General features: G+C 35.3%; 1 protein-coding gene across 26 annotated transcripts in view; it reads right to left on the bottom strand.

The window, feature by feature from the left end:
• Positions 1-21,484, bottom strand: part of agrn (agrin) — a 467,750-nt gene that overhangs the window by 428,632 nt on the left and 17,634 nt on the right. For 24 of the 26 annotated variants that reach the window (XR_015522907.1, XM_087305953.1, XM_087305961.1 and 21 more), the window contains 2 exon segments: positions 19,223-19,621; positions 17,549-17,810 (listed from right to left, as the gene is read on the bottom strand). Coding sequence is in view for 25 of the 26 variants with exons in the window: in XM_087305953.1 (XP_087162079.1) it covers positions 17,549-17,810; positions 19,223-19,423 (463 nt within the window). In the remaining variant the exon portion in view is untranslated. 26 annotated transcript variants of the gene reach the window in all.

Below are 21,484 nucleotides of genomic sequence, written 5' to 3'. Positions count from 1 at the left end.
TAATTAGCAACTAATAGCCTTCAATATTTTTAAATGGAATTGGTTTAATGGTCATTTGATGTGTAAGTTAATGGATTCTTTTTTCAAGACCGATGCACTTAATTTAAACTGTAAAGAAATAAAAAACAGCCAATAATGTTTGTCAGAATTTTCATGGCTGTATATAAAAGCAGATCAATTCATAGATTAAATATTTATAAATATCTATATCCATAAAATCTAATAAACAATCTATTAACATTTTTGGGTCCCCCCACACATTTTCATTGTGGTCTGTGCTGCATTTCTGTATTTGCATACTTTGTGAATATTTTTTATGCATAACAATCTATAAATACAAGTCTAACAGTATTGAAGTACAGTAACTGAATGATAAAAATAAAAATAATTCAATAAAATTTGTCATTGTTAAATTTTCAAATGGAACAATGTATTATTCCTAAATGTTTTTAAGGTCATTATACAGTGACAGGCATTAAAAAACATGCAAATGCTGAATTATAATCCAAACTCGTCATTGTGTATGCTTCAGTATAGCGAATGATCACATTGCAACATCGATGCTGAAACAATATATTGTGCATCTCTAAACAGCATGTTTTTTAACAAAAAGTTGATTTAGTTACGCTAAAATATTAATGTTGTTAACCACTAAAAAAATTTGGGGAATTTAAAAAGAATCATCTAATGACATATCAAAACACTTTATTTATTTATATATTTATTTTATTTTTATTTTATCTATTTATGCTTTAAATTAACTGTAATTTTACTAAATGTTGCCACTATCATTCAAATGTTTCATATACATTTTTATAAGTACAAGTCAAAAAAGAACCTGAAAGACAGTAAAGCATTATTTTATCCATATTATAAATAACATTTTATTTTCTCAAACAGATATTTTAAGCATTAAAGTAGGCACCTTAGCTACATTCAATATTCTTTCAATGTATAAAAAAATATTTTACTGACACCAAAATGGGAAATTTTGAATTCACATCAGAATGTGAAAACAGATGTCCTAAATAAATAATAATAAATTTTAGCAAAAAAGTGCAAGGTAAAAAGTAACTGAGGCTGCGATATCAGCTACCCGATCTATTTTCAGTTGTCAGACACCCACATATACTATATTAATTTATGGTAAAAACTATAGTGTTTTTTTAACCATACTGACACTGACACCTCCAATAGAGATAGAGATGTCACACAATCACACTGTAAAAAAACTGTTTATTTCCAGCAGCTGGGGTGTCGGGAAAAAAAGTAAAATAATGGCAATTAAATTACATAAACTTATTGTAAAATAACGGACATTAAATTACAGAAATTTTCTTAAATTTAAATTTCTGGTAAATTTCTTTTATTCAACCTCTGTTATTTTACAGTAAATTTCCGTAATGTAATGGCCGTTTGTTTTTTCGTTTTCTTTCCGGCACTCAGCTGCCGGAAACAAACTGTAAAATTATGGATTTTTTTTTACAGCTAAGATGTTGCTAAAATTAGTTTTTGTGTATAAGTGATATATATTGCATCACCAAAAATTAGTAAGGTCATATCCATGTATTGTGCGATCTGGTCAATATATTGATTATTGTGACAGGCCTATCTTTGACCCATGTAAACACTTACAATTATTCCCAATAATTCAAATACGAATGGTTCACTTTAAACCAAGTAACATTTAACCAAAAAAGCATTTAAAAAAAAACACATTTCCCAAACCCCATTTCCTGTGTCTGACTGACACTTGATATAAACCTCCTTTTAAAATGGCCAAACTGCAAACTATGAACTACCATGTTTTAAGCCCAGAAACAATAAGCAAATTATTTACTACAAAGGCCACAACTTCTTTACAAGTCCTGTCTTCCTACTCCCGCATGCTCGGCTTCTGTAATGAGAGAGTAGTAATGAGGCCCTTTCCTTCCACAAGGCCACTGGTTTACAGATACTGACAGCTCCGCACAGCAGGCTGCCATTCTCATGGGCATGTGTGTGAGAAAGTGAGAGGGAATGCCGGAGATTTGAACGTGAGCGTCCCTAAAACTATGTGTCAAACTCTTAAATATCTGCTAGCAGCTATGTGTGTGCGCAGACATGATGCGGTTTCGTGTCAAATATCTCTGTTTGCCTCTGAAAGCCAGCACTTCCTTGCTATTGTTAGCTAAAACAACAGGATTACCAGGCAAGTTCATTTGAGCCAGACAGATATCTTGACTTAAGAGGCCTTCTTTTGAGTAAAGACCAGCAGGGTCGCTGGAACAGGACGCCACGTTGTTTGAAAACAAAGTGATCTGGAGCATAGATAGCTGCATATGGCAAGTCAATATAGCCAAATTTAAATGTAAAATATAAAAAGGCCAGTGAATGAAAGTGTGCGTGTTTGTTTGAGTGTGTGTGTGTGTGTGTGTGTGTGTGTGTGTGTGTGTGTGTGTGTGTGTGTGTGTGTGTGTATGTGTTTGTGTGATAAAGAAAAGTAAAATTATTTAATCAGTCACTTTTTAAAAAACATACAAATTTGTACCTGAATGTTTCCAAAGACTCAAAGTAAATATTAAGACAAAAACATTGAATACAAATACACAGAAATACTTAAGAAATACTTTACAAAGTAAATGCATGTATTTCAAATATTTAAAAACATCAGTGATTGTATAAATTTTTGGATTTATAACACAGCAAAATCTCTTTAGATCAGTAAATATCAGTAGGAAAATCGATTTTGCTCACCAAATGCTGCATTTATTTAATCATAAATGCAGTAAAATAAATAAATAAATATATATATATATATATATATATATATATATATATATATATATATATATATATATATATATATATATATATATATATATATATATATAAATTAAATATAATTAAAATGACAGATTTTTTTAAACATATTTTTCAAAATGTCAACTTTAATGTTTGTTTCTTTGATGCAAAGCTGGATTTCAGCAGCCATTACTGCGGTTTCAGGGTCACTTTGTTTTTTGTATTTATCATTTTCGTAGAAGTATTATTTGGATTTCCAGAATTAAGAAATTTACCTCCATTTGAAATTAGGCTTAGGCAGTAATATGCTAAATAGTATACTGCAGTATCTACAAATAGCAATGTATCGGTTTTAATACCCTTATACTCTCATAAAAAAACAATGCACTTATATAGGAGACAAGCATTAAATATTAAATATAATTGATTTAATGGCGAAAATGCGTATGTGTGGTTAGCATCACAGAACAATGTGGAGGATACTGAGAGGTGGGAAAAGTCGGCGAGTCACGCACCAAGTGACCTGGTCATGAAAAAGAACGCAACTTCTGAGGTTTGGTAGTATTTCAGGTTTTGACAGAATGAGATGGGAGAGTCGGTAAATATGGACAAGGCAATTTGCTAAATTAATTTATTCAATTTCTTTTTGGCTTAGTTCCTTTATTAATCTGGGGTCGCCACAGCGGAATGAACCACCAACTTATCCAGCATATGTATAACACAGCAGATGCTCTTCCAGCATCCATACACTCTCGTTCACACACATACACTACAGACAATTTAGCTTACCCAATTCACCTGTACTTCATGTCTTTGGACTTGTGCGGGAAACCGGAGCACCCGGGGGAAACCCACGCAAACGCAGGGAGAACATGCAAACTCCACACAGAAATGCCAACTGACCAAGCTGAGGCTCGAACCAGCTACCTTCTTGCTGTAAGGCGAGAGCGCTACCCACTGCGCCCTCAATTTGTAAATTATGCAACAAAAAGATGATAATAAACTCATCGGCCCCCATAAAAAAAACGTGTTTGGTAATCTTAAATTACAGGATGTGCACACAGACCAACTCCCACTCAAACTGTACGCTGTATTTAATAAGTACATGTTTGAGTAGAGAATTAGGTCGGGTCTGCTGCACCTCAGCAGCAGGTCTCGGGTCTGCACCTGGTGGTTATTACACTGGCAGCTTTACAGGCCAGATTCCAGTCTAATTACAGGTATGCTCAACAGGCCTCTGTAATACGGAGGACTGTGGGAAAGCTAGGGGCACATTTTCCTCACTTTTCAGGAGCTACTGTTTCACATCCATTAAACATTTATCTATTATGGTCAAACATATCAGAGTCTTTCAGTTGTGGATGGCCATGATGCTGGCCAGATGATGAGAGGAAACCATTATGAGCTCAAAATAGAACAATAAACTACTAGCAGGAAACAATCTAGACAAGAATGACAAAGAGGAGGCAAAAGAGAATGGGACAGAGCAGAATCTCAACATCCTCATGGAAACGGTCACCAGATAGCAAATAAAAAACACTGACATCCTGTGATCGTCGAGTCTGGGAAAGCTTAAAGACATTTGATAGGATGCAGCAAGAACCAAAAGGCTCAATATTTTTCAACGCGAGGTCATTATAACCTGACTGAGGCATGTAGGAGGATGAACTGCTGATTTAAGCAGGACAGGTTCTTCCGTGACCTTTCAAGTACACTTAGAAAGCAGAAAACCGTCAGTGTTGGTCCAGTTTAATGATTTACTCATGCCAGGTCAGTTTCATGCTGATGCTGGCCCTGTATGAATGGATTCTTCCTTTTCAAGTAAGGCACCACACATTGCACACACTCCATTAGCATGTGTTATTGGGCTTTTGTGTGCTCTTTGTGCTTTACACCTTACAGCTACTGACATTCCAGCAGGGGCAAACGAAACGGCACCGAACCCCCTCTGTCATGGGCTACTTCACTCAGCAAACAAACTGTAAAAGTGGATTGTATCGTCCTGGGTGAACTCTTGACCAGCCTTTAGCTGGACAGGTGGTTGTCCTGTGTGCCATAGCTTTACAAACCCTTCTGGAAAATCCAGCTTAAACTGGATTCTCTAGTTGGTACAGAACTGGTAGGCCATTTTAAATCTACAACAAACTTGCTTAACACTAAAAAATACAAAAGCAATTTCACTATTTTTCAATTCTTTAATACAACTTTGCTAAAATAGAACACACATTACTATAAAAAACCTGACTTTTTCTAAGATTGTAATGTTATTTCAATTACAAAAAACAAAAGAACTTGCCATACATTAAGAGAATGGCCGTAGCAATCAAATTGACCTCATGCAGTAAAGTGTCCGCTTTTCTTATGACTTTTAGTATGACTGTCTCTATTACCTAAATGTATGCTAACAGAAACATAACTTAACTTCAGACATGTCTTTCAAAAGTTGAAAATATTCTTCTCAAAAGAAGCTTCTAATTTTTAATGAGCATTTAATTTTGTAATTCTAGAATTGTAGGCATTCTAGAAGTCACATAATTCTGCTAGCTCCATTGTTAAAGGGGCCATGACATAATTTGCACAGTTTTCTGAGGTTGACTTGTCTTTAAAAAGCACTAAAAAAAAAAACATTACACTTTACATAAAACTTACATCATAATTTAGACATAATAAGTTATTTCCATCCTGTTTTAAATTTTCCCTCAGTGCAACAATCGGTTTGAATAGGCATGGAAGACTGTAGACTTCAAAGTAAATGCACACTGGTATGGTTTGCTGACAGTTTCCATATTTAAACAGTTCCACAAGTTAAAAATTTAACTCAATCACACAAAACTAATATCACAGTACATATCAAACAATCACTACTAACAATTTAATAATTACCATGCAATAAAGTTTACCATGCAGTTTCTTTTGAGGTGCGACTTTACTGTAGGATCCAATATAGTCAACACTGTCTTTTGTACTTTATTTATTTAGGTTTTAATGCCATATCAGCAGCACTGAAAAAAATTAGTTTTGACACTATATTCATGTCAAAACATATACTAAATGTACAATATATAATCATATCAGTTTCTTAACAAACATACATTGTAAAAAAACAACAAAAACACACATATAGCAACAATATTGAAAAGAGTCATATACACACATATATATATATATATATATATATATATATATATATATATATATATATATATATATATATATATATATATATATATATATATATATATATATATATATATATACATATATACTTTTAGTTTGATTAAAGATTAATATTCTAAAATTGCTCCAGAAGGCACCTTTTCAAACATTTCAATTAAAATATTTCCCCAAAAAAGTTATCTAATACCATTTAAAATGGCACATTCTATTAAAATATGTTCTATCATCAAAATATTCTTACACAAGTCACAAATAGGTTTTTCTTCCCCTTTCAATAAATATGCGTGTGTAAGTTTTGAGTGTACAATTCTACATCTAGTATGTACAATCTGGTCACCTGTCTGTTGTACTTTAGTATGGCTGAGTACTCCCTGTAAGGATGAAATTATCTATTGGTGTCAAGGAGTTGGATGGGTAGTTGACTGGAAAACCCCTTGCATTCCAGACACAATGGGAATTATAAATATGGAGACTTCACATGTTATGGATTCCTTGAGATCTGTGGCAATGTTTCAGACTGGACTAAATGTGAAGGGATAGACAGCTGCTGTGGTTAATGTGGATAATCCACCCGCATTCACTGTTACAGCCAGAGATTCATCTGGCACCAGTGAGACGTGTTATCATTTGGTCACATATTTAGTCATTGTTTTAATTCCCTTTTTTGTTATTCAGTTTGTCTGCATTGGCTTTTTGACTGCATTGAAGTTTTATATGCTGATAAAATAATTATTAAGATCTCAAGATTATAAAAAAATGGTTCACGACTTTCTAATTTAAGGCATTAGCCTCAGTTAAATGAAATTTGAGAGCTCATTTTTTATGAAGGCATTAGAAAGTGCTGAGGTTAAGGGAAAACTTAAATTCCTCTTTCATTAGACACAGGAACTTGCTACAGACTATGATTTCTATTTAAGCTTGACTTTAATGTCAGGGTCCAGTGAAAATGTGTTCCGCTCTGATGGCGTGAAAAGCACGCTGCTAATTGAATGGTCATGGCGTCAAGCATTTGGAAGGAAATAAGGCAGATGAAAGCAGGGCTGTCATGGATGAGACAGTTGCTTGAAGCAGACATTGTATCTCTGAAATTATTTTTTACAGGGCTTTGGTGAGAAAATTAGGATTTAGGGAAAAAAACTATGCACATTTCTCAAACTCAAATTAAATATGTTTTTTATAAGTTAATTAAAACAGTTTTTATATTAAACAAATTAAAAAAATCCCCAATATTTATATTTTTGTGGTGTCTCTTTCATGATCTGACAAAGCTTCAAATAGCAGATGCTATGTGCGTAGTCACTACAGTTTCTAAGACACAAACTGTAAAGACACCTCTGTATTCTGGAGCATTTAAAGAAACCCAAAACACACTAAATATTTCTGTTTCCAAAATGACCTCATCGTCAAAAAATCTGTGCACTTCATTTTTATTTTACTATAAAAATGGCAAAACTGCATCCCTATAGAGGTAACATGGCCAAAGATATTACCTAATAGTCAATAAAAATGCAGTTTCCTCTGTTTGCTTAAATTTATCACAGAATTCCTCACATTTTTGAACTCTGCGTAATGAAATCTATCTGACTTTGAGACTGACGACATGTGTTGCTTAAACAATGATGTCTGTTAGAGAGATTAACCCAGACACAGACTCAAATCTGGTGCCAAGACAAACTCTTGTCCTTTCTACAGGAAGGAGTAGAATATAAAGTAAATGAGAGGTGAGCAAAGGGCTGTGAAACACTCTTATCCTTTTGTTTCATGCCTTTCTCATTCCCAAACTTAATTAGTATTCAAAGCAAGCGTGGAGGTTTCAGGGTTTAATTAAAATCTTAAAATGTAATAACTTGGGAAACTATAACAGGTATAATTCTCAGCCCTCGGTCCCCCCTCCTGCTTAATATCTTGTCAGTTTTTCTAGCCTCTCAGTACATCCATTTTCTAATCATACACCAAAGAGAAAGTCCCAGTAATACACTGTATATCAACATACTGTAAATCAACCTACCGGAAAGTACCTACCCAATAAATACTTTAAGAAATGTCAAGAAATGCTGATACAAGTTGATGAGTCTAAGCATCCCATCAAGGCATCAATAGAAAAAATTAAGTCACCTAGAGTTAAACAGTTAAGTTTAACCATTTTTGATCATTTTTAAGATCTCTTTTGCACCTAAAAAGATTTAATATATATTTAAAAATGTTTATTAGATGTTAATATCAGCCATATCACCCTGCAGCCCAAGATCGGTTACTCACTAAAGCTAAGCAGGGCTGAGCCTGGTTAGTACCTGGATGGGAGACCACTAGGGAACACTAGGTTGCTGTTGGAAGTGGTGTTAGTGAGGCCAGCAGGGCGCGCTCAACCTGAGGTCTAAGTGAGTCCTAATGCCCCAGTAAAAAGTGAAGGGGACACTACACTGTCAGTGGGCGCCGTCTTTCGGATGAGACGTTAAACCGAGGTCCTGACTCTCTGTGGTCATTAAAAATCCCATGGCACTTCTCGTGAAAGAGCAGGGGTGTAACCTCGGTGTCCTGGCCAAAGTCCCTCTATCAGCCCTTACGATCATGGCCTCCCAATCATCCCCGTCCACTGAATTGGCTCTATCACTGTCTCTCCACTCCACCAATAGCTGGTGTGTGGTGAGCGCACTGGCGCCGTTGTCCTGTGGCAGCCGTCGCATCATCCAAGTGGATGCTGCACACTGGTGGTGGTGTGGAGAGACCCCCCTCATGATTATGAAGCGCTTTGGGTGTATGTCCATACACAATAAATGCGCTATATAAATACACATTACATTACATTACATTACATGTTAGTATCAGTATATACAAAAGGTAGTGTGCTCCAAAACAGTGACAAAATGTTCGCATTTAGAAGATCCAAAAGCTTGCAGTTTGCCACTACCATGAAAATCAGGGGTGCCTAAACTTTTTCTTATGAATGACCAAAGAACAAACATAGCTGAGAGCTGTGGGTCGAAAGTAAATATATTAAACTCATGGTTTCCGCTACATTCATTCTTCCATGGCAGGGCACCACACCAAAATTCATCCCGGCTACATTACAGCTTCTCATTCAAAACACTCGGTCGTTTTTTTTTTTTTTATAGCAGGTTCTACTCGCACCAAAAGAATTAAAATGTAAGTGAATTATAACAGCAAAAACTTTTTCTGTAATCATAGTAGTGCTGTGCATTATTTGTTTAGCCCTTTAAGGTGACATGCTGATTGACTGACTCACTGACAGGTGCGTGATGTGTGAGGCTAGCAAACACGACGTAGCCTCAGTTAAGATAAACACAGTTCCCATAACTATACTTTATAGATAAAGGTCTATGGCTTTGCATACAATGACTTTATTTTGCTGGAGTTTATAGCCGTTTCACTTTACTTCAAGATGCTTTAATGCTGCTCTGTAGGTCTATTGGAGACATTTATACATATCCTTAGCAAACCTAATAAATGTTGGAGACATACTTGTTACATAAATGCACTAATTCGCAGTTCAGCAGCGTTTATTTGAGAGCACACAAGAAAATCTGCATTTGAGCAGTGTATATTTGAGGGTGCGCAAGAAGTACACGAACAGAGAAAATCGGAGTGCAAACAAAAAGATTTGTATGCTCGTATTACATAAATGCGATCTCAGCTTGTAATACTGTGCTTACGACATTTGTCATTGAAATAAAGCCATAAGTAGTTGGTAGATCTGTGTAAAAGGCCTGCCACCACAGATGAAAAATTCCTAGAGGTAACACTGAAACTGTTTTACAAACTTGCCATGGGTAATTTCCTAATTATTTTAAATAATATTAAAAAACAAATAAAATAAAAAGCTTTACCTTACTCGCATTAGGCTAACTAATGCATTATATATTTATTTTACATTTTATAATTAACTTATTACAAACAATTCCATTCATGACACAATGAACATTCAAATAAATCTGACTCATTTGCAACATTTAATTCCAGCTTGCTTTTTTGTAGCTCAACAATAAAACAAACAAACAATTGCATTAAATTAGAATTGACCATTTCTATTAAAGGCATGGGATGGCAAGCCCCAGTTTGGGCATCTTAGATCTAAATGGATCAACGATTTTTTCAAATCAAATCTTCCGACCAATCAATGTTATCTTGCATCTGACATGTTTCGCCCCCTTTAAGATGCTTCTGATTTGCTTTTCATTTGATAAAATTGACCGCAACCACTCTCACTGGCAGAGATGTAATAAAATATAAATGCTATTGGCTGTTTCTTTTTAAAGGGGTGGAGCTACTCTATGCCGACCCCGACATCCTCATTTTACAATTTCATTTTTTAATGAAATTACATCATGCATTGAACAATACTGCACATTGCAAAGCACTTCAAGGACATTTAAAGCCTGAAATTACAGACTAAATAACAACATGACAGAAATATTCAATAATTGCAGAATAGAAAAAATTTATCCAGTTCCCATTTAATCTATTGAAGTACATGTGCAGCTAGAAACAGTTTATTGCATAAAAATAAAAATCAGTAACACATCACGGACATTTCCTACCAATGATTCAGCTCCTTAATACTTATACTGTGGTGTCGACAAGCTTTCAGCTACATTCACCGATGGCTGGTTTCCCAAATCTCATAAAACACATTTGGAAATCCCTGGCCTCGGGTCTGGCTCAGGGAGATCAGCCTGAAATAACAGAGCGGTGATTTTTTTTTAAATAAAGCCTCTTTCTGAGAGGACCCTTCTCCAATGATTCTCATCCTAAGACCATTAAGAAGGGGTTGAGGAAGTCCTTCACCTCAATTATGCTTGATCTATTAATCATTACCTGCTCAGGGCTGAGTGCAGGCAGGATGACCTTCGTGCAATGTGGAATCAGAGGCACGCCAGGCCTCCTCCTTACACAAACAGCCGGTATAAAAGGGAAGTGCTCCCAAAGACCTGCTACTCTCATTCCCAAACCTATCACACACACACACACACACACACACACAATCTAGAGCATTTGACTGGATGAACTGCAAACTCATTATCACAAGAGACCACCAGGACTGGACCCTCTGTCCTCAAGCTAAAGCTCAACTTGAACTGGGCCCCTTGAACCTGCTTGCCCCTCATGACAGGCCGAGAACTGAAGAACAATTAGAGAAATATTTTAAAAAGACAGCAAGAAAGCACCCACACCAGCATGATTACATTTTCTTTCAAACAAACATACAACCTACCTATATTGTAACTCTCGTTTAGATCTAGAGGTTTTTACACTGTCACCAAAAAAGTACAGTTTTTACTGAGGGGTACAAAGCCTATTAAAGGTCCAAAATTAACCTCAGGTAACAATTTTACTCTCAAAATTAACTCTTAACTCTAAACTAGAGGTACAAAACCTAACTTTTAGTGTACAATCCCAGTGACTATCTTTGTACCTTTTTACAGGTTATATAAAGGAATCAAAGAGTGAAATACCTTTTAAGACCCTTTTTAAGACTCTTTCCATATATTTTAAGACCTCATCATAACCAATTTAGGTTTCAACTGGAAACATTGGAGACATTTTAACTTGCAGTATATTTACCAAATACTTACAGCAATGTACGAAACTAATTCTAAACTAAAGCATTATAGATTCATTCATTCATTTTTCGGCTTAGTCCCTTGAATGAACCACCAACTTATCCAGCATATGTTTTACGCAGCGGAAGCCCTTCTAGCCACAACTCATCACTGGGAAACAACCATACATTCTCATTCACACATGTACACTACGGCCAATTTTAGCTTACCCAATTCACTTGTACCGCATGTCTTTGGACTTGTGGGGGAAACCGGAGCACGCGAAGAAAACCTACGCGAATGAGGGGAGAACATGCAAACTCCACACAGAAATGACCCAACTGACCCAGCCGAGGCTTAAACCAGCTGTGAGGCAAGAGCTCTACCCACTGCGCCACCGCGTCATCAAAACATTATTCAAAAACTGAAAAAAATGCTAATCCAGCAGTTGGTGCCTATAAATGCAGAAATAATGGTGTTGCCTTGGTTACTGTGGTAAACAAAGCAGCATGATGTCGAATCTAGCCGGATTTTTAGCAATGTCAAAAACTACCCAACATCCTAATATTCACAGATTAAATTCATGCAAACTTTAACTGAACCGAAAAATATACAAAATTTAATACCTTGTAAAGGAACATTTAAGACTTTTTAATATTTTTTAAGGGGCTTAGATTTCTCCAAACTGTTTTATCAACATTCATTACTTTCTAAGACCCCGCTGACACCCTGATTTTTTTTCGAAGATTGTAGAGATTATTAGATCTGTATATTTGTGATCTCCATTATTATCATCTCTAGTACAATTTATTATCTCTAATGTGAATGAACCTTAACACTGATTTGGTAACGATGAACAAACAAATGAAAGATTCTTTTTTAAAGCAATTTTTAATGATTAGTTTAAACTGGAAATCATACATATAAAGGAAAACCTATTTTGAGAAATGAAAAAAAAGGAATCATTTAAGGGAAACTTTGAGAGAAAAAGAATCAGTGAGACTAATCATAAAGCAGGTTCACTGCAATGAACAGAGTCACACCAAAAAAAATCTCAATATCATATTTCTTTCTTTCATTCTCCCTGCTCATGTTTCATCACTTTTTCCACAAATTCAAAAGCTACTGCAATACTTAATACGAGAGTCCATGCCATCTTTTTTCTTCCCAATTTTCTTCGGCATTCCAGCTGTTCCTTTTTGTAGTTAGTCTGACTTAATTCACCCTATTCAAGGGTTCAGAGATGGTTTGAAAGAGGTCAATTTTTTCTTTAAATTATTACCTTACAGCCCAAAACAAGCTTCCACTATTGTGCAGTTTGGCATTTAATGAATTAGCTTCCACATATGCAAACAAAGTCAGAGAAATGCTGAAAAGCAACATGTTCGCACATGTCAACTTCATAGAAAGGAACAAATTTGATTTGCTGATTTACCACACAGCGCCAAAATCTCTCTGATTACTTACATTCTTGAATTTATCCACTGGATGTCGAAAAGTCCAAGTCCAATTGTGGAAAAAAACGGGATTTAAAAGATTATCTGACTCAAAAAATATAATTTGGCCATGCTTATGTCATTCCCAATCATTATGAGTGGCTTTCTTCGATATAAAAACAAGTACAGTAGGTGAAATTGAATGGGAACCAATCAAGCTCCAAAATGGAGCATTTGTAAACTACGATAACTGACCAATATAACTTTTTTGCTGTATGCCAAATTAAGCCATATGATCATTTATGTATGGAAAAAAATGACGTTATTCAACAAATGTTTTCCTTGAGTGCTTTGGTCACCATTCGTTGTTATTGGCTGGAAATCAGCTACTCAAACATTTTGTCTTTTTAGGTTTAACGGAATATGTATTTGATGCATCTTATCCCAATGAACTAATTATTCCAAGTTTTTTTTTAATGTAACAACCCAAGTGGTCTGTGTCAGTGAAGAGCAAGTGAGAACTTGACGCCTCAAGGCCTCTCCTCTAAGCGTTCCAGTCTACACTTGTATCAAGAATTTCTTGTTATCACATTTCACCCTCCCAATCTTGTCATTATAAACAGCATTTTTTTTCTTCCCTTAAGAAAACTTTGGCTTTGACAGCAGTATTCTCAACTTTGGTTTGGAATCTTTTCATTTCTCAGTGCTATCTAAGCTGTCAGAGGTGAAGAGAGAGGAGAGGATACGCTCGTCAGACTGGCAGGTACGATCTTGTTCCTTCCACCACACACACTCTTTTTTTTGCTGTAGGTCTAAAACATGGACACTAAATAGGGACAATGGAAGGAGAAAAATGTATACTCCTCAATAAAAGGTCAGGCTTTATTAAATAATTGATGGGTAAAATCAAATATCCCCAGCTCAGTTTAGCCAACAAAGTCTGAACACCATTAGGCACAATTCCAAGTTACCCAGCCTTCAGGGCAGCACTTTTTATTCAAGGCCGGAATTATAGTATACTTGTCTAACCATGTCAAAAGCAAGGTCAGAACCAATGTTTGTGAATGTTTTGAAGCACATAGTCTCTGTGTTTATAGACTCTGCAATTTCAGAATTGAATTCGCAAGCTGCGTGTTTAACAAAACCGGTGGTCATTCTGAGCGCAGCTGTTTGCTATTTGTAGGGTATACTTGAGCATCTTGTGTGTAAAATGAGATCCAATCCCATTACAATATAAAAAGAATCACATTTGTTAAATGAAGCACATGGCCTCTCATTAAGCAGAGCAGCATTTATTTTCAGTAGCTCAACACCTAGACCCGGCTTGGGTGAATTCAAAATATGCTACTCGGCTGCTACGATGCCCCATTATCAAATCTTTTAAGATTTTTGAAGTCTTTAAAAAAGACAGTGTCTCCTCTGCAGTAGCTTTTACTAAAAATCTCAGTAGCACAAAAAGCGGAGAAGGGACGTTTTGTGCCTTAAAAAATAAACAGTTCTTATTTTTTAGCTTAAACTCATTCAAAAATAGTGAAAATTTGTTAGTTTTCTGACATATTCTAAATATATAAATCGAATCTGATTGGCTAACAGCAGTGCGATATTCTGTAAAATCAGAACTCGTACAGCCTCCTCACCTTTCTGTATTACTCCACCCACATAGAGTGACAGCAGATCAATAAACTCACTACAGTTTGACAAATATTGCAGCTGCTGGAAAATAAAATGTACTTTTGGTTTTTTTTTTAGGTGAGAATGTACTTGTTTAGATTACATTTATGCAGTTCATTGATAAGGATTGTGCCTATTTTAATTATTTATATTTTTGGAGATTGGAGATGCATTTGGATTGGCATCCCTCAGCCTGTCATTGAGCAGAGCAAAGACGTCGCTATTGACTTTCTATGTCAAACTCTCTCTTTTGTATGTTGTAGTGCTGTATTTATATCATAGTAATTGTAGTAGGTTGAGTGTGAGATAGGACTTTTATTAGGAATGTGTGTATTTAATGTTGGCCACTCTTTGTATAATCCTGAGTTACTTTCTGGTTGACCATCTGTTTGTTTCTAATGTGTCTCCTGTTTTCGTTACTGCAGACTAATTCAGTAAAAAAAGAAAGAAGAAATGCCCACATGTGTTTAGCCTTTTTCCTTGTTGCAAAAACAACAGTAATCTGGTAGTGTGTGCGCTGCTTTGGCTTTTTCAAGGTTAATTATTGTGATTTTCCAATATCAACAGGGAAATGTCTCAGTAGACGGATGGCATTTCATGTCTTTCAGCATGATTTTAGATTATAATCTAAAAATGTCATCAAAATCACATGTTTTTTTGTCATAATTTTACATATTACCATATTACGCTACAACACGACATGATATGCAATTGCAACTGGTCTCTTTTTGCAACCAGTGTCGTGTGACGTAGGTTGGTAGTTCGTCTTATATATATATATATATATATATATATATATATATATATATATATATATATATATATATACACACACACACACACACCATTTTAGGGTCAAAATTATTACTTCCATTAAGCTATATTTTTTTCGATAGTCTACAGATCAAACACAGCTATACAATAACTTGCCTAATTACCCTCACCTGCCTAGTAAACCTAATTAACATAGTTAAGCTTTTAAATGTCACTTTCAGCTGTATAGAAGTGTCTGGAAAAATATCTAGCAAAATATTATTTACTCGCATGATGGCAAAGATAAAAGAAATCAGTTATTAGAGATGAGTTATTAAAACTATTATGCTATAAATTTGTGTTGAAAAAAATCTCTCTGTTAAACAGAAATTGGGGGAAAAATAAACAGGGGGACTAATAATTCTGACTTCAACTGTATATTTATATATAGACTTAATGAAATACTGCAAGACTGTGTTGATCTGCCAATGTGTTGATCTGCCAATGCCAATCTTATTTACTAACTTAAATGTGTAGTTCATGTAGCTTCACTCAAATGAGTTTATTTAATGATGCCTTAATGTACATTTTGAAGCATCAAAGTTTTAGTGTATTGGACCTTCAACAGATGGACTTTAGGTGTTTGAAGATAAACAACAACAGCAAGAATGCTCAACTCAATTTTCATTTTCGCATGAAATATCCGTTTAACTATATAATCTAGGAGTTTCACAAATTATCAATTCTCCTGAAACAATTATTGTAGTTTATTGTTAAATTACAATAAAGACTGATTTAGATTTTACCAAATTTGCCCGAATAGTAGCAATTCATTATAAATCATTGAAAAAATATTCAAGAAATAAACAAAAAATGTAATTAACTTTCCTTAAAAATATTATTTTTTAAAATTTCCCGAGCTAGGTTTTTAAAATCAGTACTTCTTAGACAGAAATTTTGAACAAATCTACAGTGAATGTTTTTCTTCTGGTAAGGTGTCAGCATTTTCTTTTAAGGTGCTTTCAAAGTGTTTAACCAACACTTTTGTGTTGTTACTAGAAGTGTTAACATCTTTATACGCCCTGCCCTCAATATGGCACACCAAACAACACTTTCTAACTTTTAAAAGTCAGTCAAGAAAGCTTTCCAATAAAGTCTGTGATTCTTGGCCAGAATAAGCCACAAACAAAACGGACCAGACTTTGTCAATAGGTCTACACAATACAACCTGCCATGCAAAGAGGATGCAGAGTGCCGATTTACACAATCGATTGGACCTAAAAGAGTGATGCTAGCTTCAAACGCTCTGTTGTATTCCAGACTAATGTGTATTTTCTCTGCTTGTACTGCTGCCAGCAATGTAGAGCACTAAACAAGATTAAACTACAAGCACTGCTGACTTACAAAATGGAAAAAGGAACTTGCCATTAATAGTAGAAGGACAGCCACTATTTTACATTTACATTAATAAAGCAAAAGCACTATGGAGTTTCAAAAACTGTCTGGTCTTATTTGTACTATACATTTTTATGTTCCCCCCAAATAGGCAAACTTACTTCTAACAGTTTATCCTGGGGAATGTGGAAATAAGCAGTGAATGCCATCATAACACAGACACAGGGGCCCATGCGAGGGCCACATAGCTTGAAGATTTGCCGTTAGGTTTTAGTATCTCCACTCCAGCTCTATAAATGATTTCCCTCAAGGAAAGGTAGAGGTTTGGACTTTCACTCAGGTTAGTCAAAGGCCCTGGAGGTGTTCAGTTAGCGAACAGACACACCCTCCTTCGAGAGCATTGACTGTCAGTGGCTGATTGCTAGCGAGGGCGCACATAATATGCTTAGCTTTAAAGGCCCTGAGGCTTAAGAAAATTCAATAAGAACAGCTGAGGAGTTAAAAAAGGAAACAGAAGTTGAAAAAAAGAATCAAAGACAAGAGAAAGATTGATTTAAAAAGCTGAATTAATGTAACCTAAAGGGTTAATGTCACAAAACACGATTTGCATCATTAGGTAGAACGAAGATGCAGTTAGAAGAGAAAACACCACCTGTTTTTGCAATCAAGAGCGCTGTCACTACCATGGGAGCTTTTCTAACTTTCAAATCTCTACACAGCCAGCAGCTTTATGCTGAGTCAGGAGAGTGTATTTTTACTATTATTTTTTTTTACCTTCAACGCAGTGCTCTACCTCCTCCAAGTTGCGGAGAGTAATCCTCATCAGGCTTGAGTTGAGCATCAGTTTGTTCTTGTGGTTCGGCCACATGTACTCAGGAGCCAAGTTGACAAAGAAAATGCGGGTATCTCCGGTGGCCACTTGATTGTCACAAATATGGGGGTCCCCAAACCCACCGATCATCACTTTGTTTCCTCCATCCAGCAGCACTTCTCCATTTACCATGGTCTTGCCTTTCAGGTAGCGCCATACTCTGACCTTCAGACACAGGGAAGACAACATGAGATTAAGAAAACACCATTTCACCAGATCAAGGTCACTTTCTTGCACATTCCAGAGTGGCCACCTACTGCCGGCTGCACAAGACTCTGCGACATATCTCTGCAGTACACTTATTAAATGCTTAAAATAAAAGTTCTTTGTTGACATCTATGGTTTCATACACTTTAATAACCATAGAAACTCTCTTAATGCACAAAATGGTATTTTAGCTGTGAAAAAAAGATAATAAATAAATAAATAAATGTCTACTAAAGATTTATGTGGGTAACTTAAGTTGAATTTTATACAATATTGCAATATCTTGTGAAAACCTCTGCAAAAAACACATTTACATTACATTAAGGTAAGACATAGGATGAACATGTTTGGTTATGTTGCGGCTGTCATTAAATCCATAGAATCTGGATTTTTTTTAATATTGTCTATTTAACTGTCTGTTTAAACGGTCATGCTTTTGATACAATTTTTGCTTTTTACAAATGTAAAAAATAACATTTTTGAACTAGTGATCTCAGATTTTAGTCTAAAAAGACTTTTCTTAAATGCTTTTCAGTGTTAACCGTTCACCAAACAATGAAATAATAATGGGAATAGCCACAATTTCAGATTACTCTTCCCACTTTTTATGTCCTGGTGATTAATTGCTGCAAGACTTTGATATAAGTAACCGCATTCAGTTACTTCTAACAAAATAAGCCCATGATTACATGATAATTGAAGATAATTGAAGCCAAAGCACTAATAGAGCCTGAAAGGACATCAAGTCACTGCAAAGGCTGAGGTTCGGGTTCCTCATGTATGAAAGATCAAATTACAGGTGGATCAAAGAAGGACTGTGCAGGTTGACAGTTTTCATTAACTGAGCAGAACCAATGTCCTCAAGTAAGAAAATCTTGTTGGGAGCAGTTTAACACATAGTCATGTTATTTATCAACAGTTACATCCTAAAGAATTAAGAATATTTAGAGACATTAATGGTTCCATGAAGAACCTTTAACATCCATGCAACCTTTTTATTAAAACTCTCTTGAAAACAATATAACTTGAAGAGCTTAAAAGGTTATTTTGGGACTCTTTGTTTTTCCTCACACCTTTATTCTTATTTCAATAGTGTTTAATAGTGAAAAGAGTGGTTGCAGCTACAATATGTCCATGATTCATTATAACCTCAAAATCAGCATTTTACATAATAATCGACTTTCGGAATATGACAACTCAAATACTGCACTGGTAGCTTTTGTCTGTGTGTCTAACAGGTGATACGGACTGCAAAACTGTTGCACTGTGACAACAGGTATTAAAATACAACCTAAAGCTGTGATACGGTGGGTTACCTTTTTTATTTACTTTCACTTTTGGCGCATGTGAAGAATAGCATGAATTCTTACCTTGCAGGAATAAGTGTTGTGCACCGGATCCATGTTCAAGATCTCCTCCACAGTCCCGGTTAAAACTACATTCGCTTCTTCTTCTCTCTTTTCCAGCTCCTTTTCGGAACAACCTCCATGACAACGCTGAATCAAAAGCACAAAAACCAGAGCAAATGACCAAACGGGCCAATAAACCGCTTTTCTGTCCGCAGAGCCCATGGCCAAACCGAACGGATGAAAAGGAAAGTTGGGAACTCGCAATACAAACGCCGGAGGACTTCTGCAGTTAGTTGAGTGAAAATAGTAATCCTAGCGCGCGCTGCTCTCGATGTTCCTCAAAGTTGTGTGCGGTCTGCGCTCATATCTGTGCTGAGAGTGAACCGCGAGCATCAGCCGGCGGACGGAGAAGAATAGAGTGAGGAGTGAGGAATGCCTCTGCTCCCCCCCCCCCTTCGCGCGCGCACACTCGCTGTCCTTTCAGAGTGACGCTCCTTTCACAGGGTATTTGCGTGCAATCTGAATTGCTGATAAGAACGACGGAGGGGGTGATTTCAGGAGCACCAGAGACAGAAGCGGGTGTGAAACGCCACCCCTTGGAGAGATTGCGCCAATTCGGACAAATGAAAAGGTGCACATGGTTGCAGATGAAAAAAAACTTTATACTACAGCAATGATTTAGTGATGGGTATGCAGATATTATAGCATAGTTTAAGCTGTTGCTAAGATTTGCATCGTTTATGAGTTAATTTGGGTTTATACGTTTTTAAAACTTCATTCACTTAATTTTGTATTTAATGATGAGAATTAAATACTGCATTTAGTGACATTTTAAGCACTATTTTTAGCTGGATTAACTTGTCGGATGGTCATCATAATCACACTTTTTGATGTACTAAAAATATTCCCTAAAGTTTTAGAATAAAGAAATATGAAGAAAAAAAACATACTTATTTTAAAAATACAATTGTTACATTGTATATCAATAGGGAAAAAATGAAATAAATATAATAAAGTTTTTAATTTCATAATTTGTAATTTTACATTGTCTTTGGCCATTTGAATATTAAACAATTAAAAGTAATAATGTAAAGCTTGACAATTTTTCTACCCTCTCTTGTAAAAAGTACATTTGAAACTTCATGGATAACAACAACCCTGAATTAGTTACATCAACATAAACACCTAATTATTAGCATTAAAATTTGGAGAGAAAAAAAACAACATTTTCTTTCAAGAATAAGGTTCAAGATTTAGAATAAAAGTTTCTTGTAAAATATTTTCTCTATTTAACTATTTAATTTTATGTCAGATTTCGCTTGGTCCTAAAGCCTTTGATAGGTTATTTGATAGGATGTCTTAACAGTCAAAATAACACAAATGAGCTCCTGTTTGAAACAAATTCTGGACCATTGTCAGTTGGGGGTTGGTCTTTGGAACCACCTGAACCATGCCTGGCTACAGGCCTGAACTTGAATCATAATCACCAATTATGTACATTCATATTGTTTTGGTTGTAGTTCATGTAAAGTAACCTGTAAGAAGCTTGGAAAATAAAAGAAATGGGGTTTCCAGACAGTTTTTAAAACAAGATTCACAAAATACCCTAAAATGTTTCATTTCAAATCATAATTCTCAGCCATAAGCATAAAGCAGTAATTTAACATGTTAAATATAAAATTTAAACAATCAAGTACTGTTTAATAAGTTTAGGCCAGGTGAAGTATGTTGCTTAACTTCTAAATAAATACATGGTTTACACTAAATGACAATGTAATGTTGGTTTGCTCACATTTTGAAACTGTATTACAAAATGTATAGACTTTAATGGATTTATATGCTTTCTGTAAACTATTTCTTTTCTGGAAATTTTATTAAATGTGATATCTTGTCAGAAAGACAGTCCACATTCATCAGGTGCTCTTATCCATAATAAGACATCATATTCCTATATTATGATGTTATAATAAATATGTTTACCCCTGAGGTCTTACTTTAAGTAAAATGTAAACGGGATTAAATTATGTTAGTGTTCAGGTTAAGCAGGTCTCCTTGCAAGCGCTGTAATGTGAACTGTGCAATTACGAACAGCCCCAGTTAATAATAACATATTAAGCTCATGTTGTCCATTACAATTTTAAAAATACTCATTCGTGCAATTCCACTGTAAAAATGCACAGTACAGTACAGCATCACCAAATGAATAACAGTTAATCTTGGCACAGCTACTTTTAATAGATTCACTGCAAAATCTTGGGATGGAGATGAGTAACAGTGTTAACA

This window comes from Danio rerio, chromosome 23, assembly GCF_052040795.2.
Source record: "Danio rerio strain M-AB ecotype USA chromosome 23, GRCz13ab, whole genome shotgun sequence".
NCBI classification, from domain to species: domain Eukaryota; kingdom Metazoa; phylum Chordata; class Actinopteri; order Cypriniformes; family Danionidae; genus Danio; species Danio rerio.
This window is presented reverse-complemented; position numbering and strand designations above follow the sequence as displayed.